Raw genomic sequence first — 3,350 nt, forward strand, 5'->3', positions numbered from 1 at the left:
ATTTCTGTGTTTGTCTAGATTTTTGGGGATATTTATTCTTCCATATGAACTCTAAGATGATGGAAACTCAACATTTTTTAAAATCCCTGTTGAAAACCTAATTGTAATTATATTAGACTTATGTAATAATTTTGGTACAACTGCCTTTTTAATGATTTACTTAATATACTTTATTTCTTCCATTTTTATTATGCTATTACCTGTTTGCAATGTTGCTTTCCTTCTTTCTTTTTTTAGTGGGGAGGAGTTGACAGAGTTGTCACTCATTTCTTCTTCTCCCTTGTTAAAAGGCAGAAAATTCCCTTTTCTTTTCTGAATCTCATAATATAGCACTCAGTTCTCTAATACTAGAAAACAAGCCTTCAACTATTTCCATCAAGCTGTTCTACTTTCCCACTGCTTTCATCCTCCCTCCAACAAGTTAGCAGTTTTGAAACACTTTCATTTCCCTAAACTTTCCCATTCTCCTCTACTCCCAAGTTTTGCTGAGATAGACTAGTATTTTTAGTTCTAGACTATTATTAGAATTTCCCTTGCAGTATTACAAAAATTATCTTCTATTTCAAAAGTCCTTGTTTAGCAGTTACACTGCATATTTTCAGCACTCTCTAAATACCCAAGGTTTATTGATTACCAGTTATCATCTATTTTAAGATGCTGTAGTTGGGGGTTGATTAATGGCCCCCCAAAAGATATGGAAAGTCCTAATCCCCACTTTCTGTAAGTGTGACCTTTGTAGGATCTTTGTAGACGTGATTATTTAAGAATCTCGAGATGAGATCATCCAGGATTTAAGATGGGCCCTACGCAAATCCAATGATTTGTATCTTTAAAAGAGAAAAGGAGATGGGGGACTTGAGACACAGGGAGGAAGACTATGTGAAGATGAAGGTAGAGATTGGAATTATGCTGCCACAAGCCAAGGAATATGAAGAGCCACCAGAAGCTGGAAGAGGTCCCTGGGCAGACATGACTGCTCCTGGGCTATGGCTGTGAGGGCCTGGAGGCAGGTGTCAGGGCCCCTTTAACATCTGCAGTTGGACCGAGGTCAGCAGGCCTACCTCCAGGTGCTTACAAGGGTGTGTCTCCTGGTGGGTCCCTGGATGGGCAGGAGTATTCCTGGTTCATGGCTGAGAGGGGCTAGAGCCAAATACAGGGCTAGTTCAGGATTTGCAGTTGGACCTAGGATGGAGGTCCTGCCTCAGGGCACAGATAGACATGTCTCCCCGGGCGGTGGAGCGGGGGTTGCCTGGATAGTCAGGACTAGCATCCTGAGAGGGGTTGGAGCTGGATCACACACCACTTCAGGGTCCACAGCCAGGACTGAGGTTGGCTGGCCAGACACCTGGGGCATAGGCAGGCGTGACTCCTGAGCAGTCCTTTGGCAGATGGTGTTGTGACAGGACAATGCCAAATGGGGCTGTAGAGGAGCCCACGGGGTGGCAGGGCTACTTTCAAGTCTGTAGCTGGGACCACAATTGGAAAGTCTGCCACCTGCGCATGGGCTGCCTTTTCAAAACAGCCCTCTTTGGTCTTGGGCTCTACCAGGGTTTCACAGTCTCTTACTTGGATCCCAAAGCTCCCACAAAGGCACTTTTGCCTACAGATGGTTGCCAATTTATTGTTGCTGAGATGGGGAGAGATAAGCAGGAGACTTCCTATTCCACCATCTTGTTGATATCACTCTGAGGTTGGTTCCTTCTGAGGGCTGGGAGGGAGAATCTGTCCCGTGCCTCTGTCCTAGTTTCTGGTGGTTTGCTGGCAAACTGTCCCTTGGCTGATCTCTGTCTTCACATGGCTGGTCTCCCTGTGTGTGTGTGTGTCTGTCTCCAGATTTCCCCTTTTAATCAGGACACCAGTCATACTGGAATAGGGACCCATCCTATTCCAGTATGACCCCACCTTAACCACTTACATCTGCAATGACCCTATTTACAAATAAGGTCACATTCTGAAGTTCTGGGGGGTTAAGAATTCAACATATGAATTTTAGGGAGATGTAAAGCTTTCTGGGAAACAAGGAGAGTTCTTACTGAAGGAAAGCATAAGGACTCATAATTTAAGAAAATAACCCTATTCTACTTTTATGAAATCATTAGAAATATTATAGATGAATTTCTTTTTTTTTTAAAGTATAATTTCCACTTTATTGTCTTTCCAGGGGACAGTATTTCTTTAGTCTTTAAGGACTTAGCTCTTTACATGGGCTTTGGTGGAGGTCCTGGGGCAGCGCCCGCAGGTCTAAATCGGGGTGGAGGTGTTCGGTCCTTCCGGGCTTCCCGAGAACGATTCCTGACTACCTGGCTGTGAATGGCACAACTCATGCAGTAATGCAGTTTCACATACATATTGGGAAGCACATAGGCATTGAAAACACTCGCTTCAGAAATGTCCCTGACGGCTGCGGCCTCTATGATGTTCCAAATGACGAACTTCTTAATGGCCTTATCCTTGGGCACGCATCGGGCACAGTTAGTGCAGCGAATAGGCTGCACGTGGCCGCGGCCCTTTTTGGCATGACCCTTATTCCTTCTTTTCTTGGTCATCTTGGCAGGAGGCGAGAGAGCTAGATGAAGTTCTTAATTGTATATGTATGTATGTGCTTTATGTATTCATCTCTTAGGACTTAAATATACAAAAATGAGCTTTATATCCTATGGCAGTTTTCAAAGTAAAAATGTTATTTTTCTCTTCTCTGTAATGTCTTTTGTAGTTATTACAGTGATTCAGGTCTTCTGTACTGATAGTCACACAGAAAACATGTAGATACTAATCACTACAAAAAAAGCCTTTCATGGTCTACAAGCTATAAGTTAGTCTGATTAGTGTAGCAAATCCCAATGAACATGCTAAAGCCCACATACTAATTGTAGTTGTCATTCCGCAAACTAACCAAAGTCCTTTTCTAGTTGTAATAGAAAAGGAAAGGAAAGTGGAGGACACAGATTTGCTGATGGTGTGTGGTCAGATATTGAATACTGACGCCTAGGAATAGCAATGGGACTGGAAGGCTGAGAAGCTGAGAGAAAACAGTAGAAAACAAGGATCCAGGGATAAATAAAGTGATGGAGGATGGGATCCAAATAGTGACAGGACTTGTGCCCCTGAGTATGTGCCAAACCACGTTCCTGGATGTGCTTTCTTCTAAGAATTGCTTAATTTGGTCCAATAATTTCTCTCTCTAATAGCACAATTTTCTAATAAATGAAAGTCTACAGATCTCTGAGAAGACATTCCTGTAACACACGACAAAAGGAGGAAACTACATCTTCAATTTTGCTGTGTGTCTTAAACAGGAATATTTTGAGTTCATATTTTCACACATTTTAAATTAAAAACTATATTTATTA

At 42.5% G+C, this 3,350-nt stretch overlaps 1 protein-coding gene across 1 annotated transcript; it reads right to left on the minus strand.

Moving 5' to 3' along the window:
- Positions 1 to 2,140: 2,140 nt before the first annotated feature.
- LOC307057675 (small ribosomal subunit protein eS26-like) lies at positions 2,141 to 2,546 on the minus strand (the record flags this gene model as incomplete). Its single annotated transcript, XM_079710890.1, has 1 exon — positions 2,141 to 2,546. The coding sequence occupies one exon, from the start codon at positions 2,544 to 2,546 to the stop codon at positions 2,199 to 2,201; it is 348 nt and encodes a 115-aa protein (XP_079567016.1). The 3' UTR covers positions 2,141 to 2,198.
- Between the last annotated feature and the right edge of the window lie 804 nt (positions 2,547 to 3,350).

Source organism: Hyperoodon ampullatus (assembly GCF_949752795.1).
Source record: "Hyperoodon ampullatus genome assembly, chromosome: 9".
NCBI lineage: Eukaryota > Metazoa > Chordata > Mammalia > Artiodactyla > Ziphiidae > Hyperoodon > Hyperoodon ampullatus.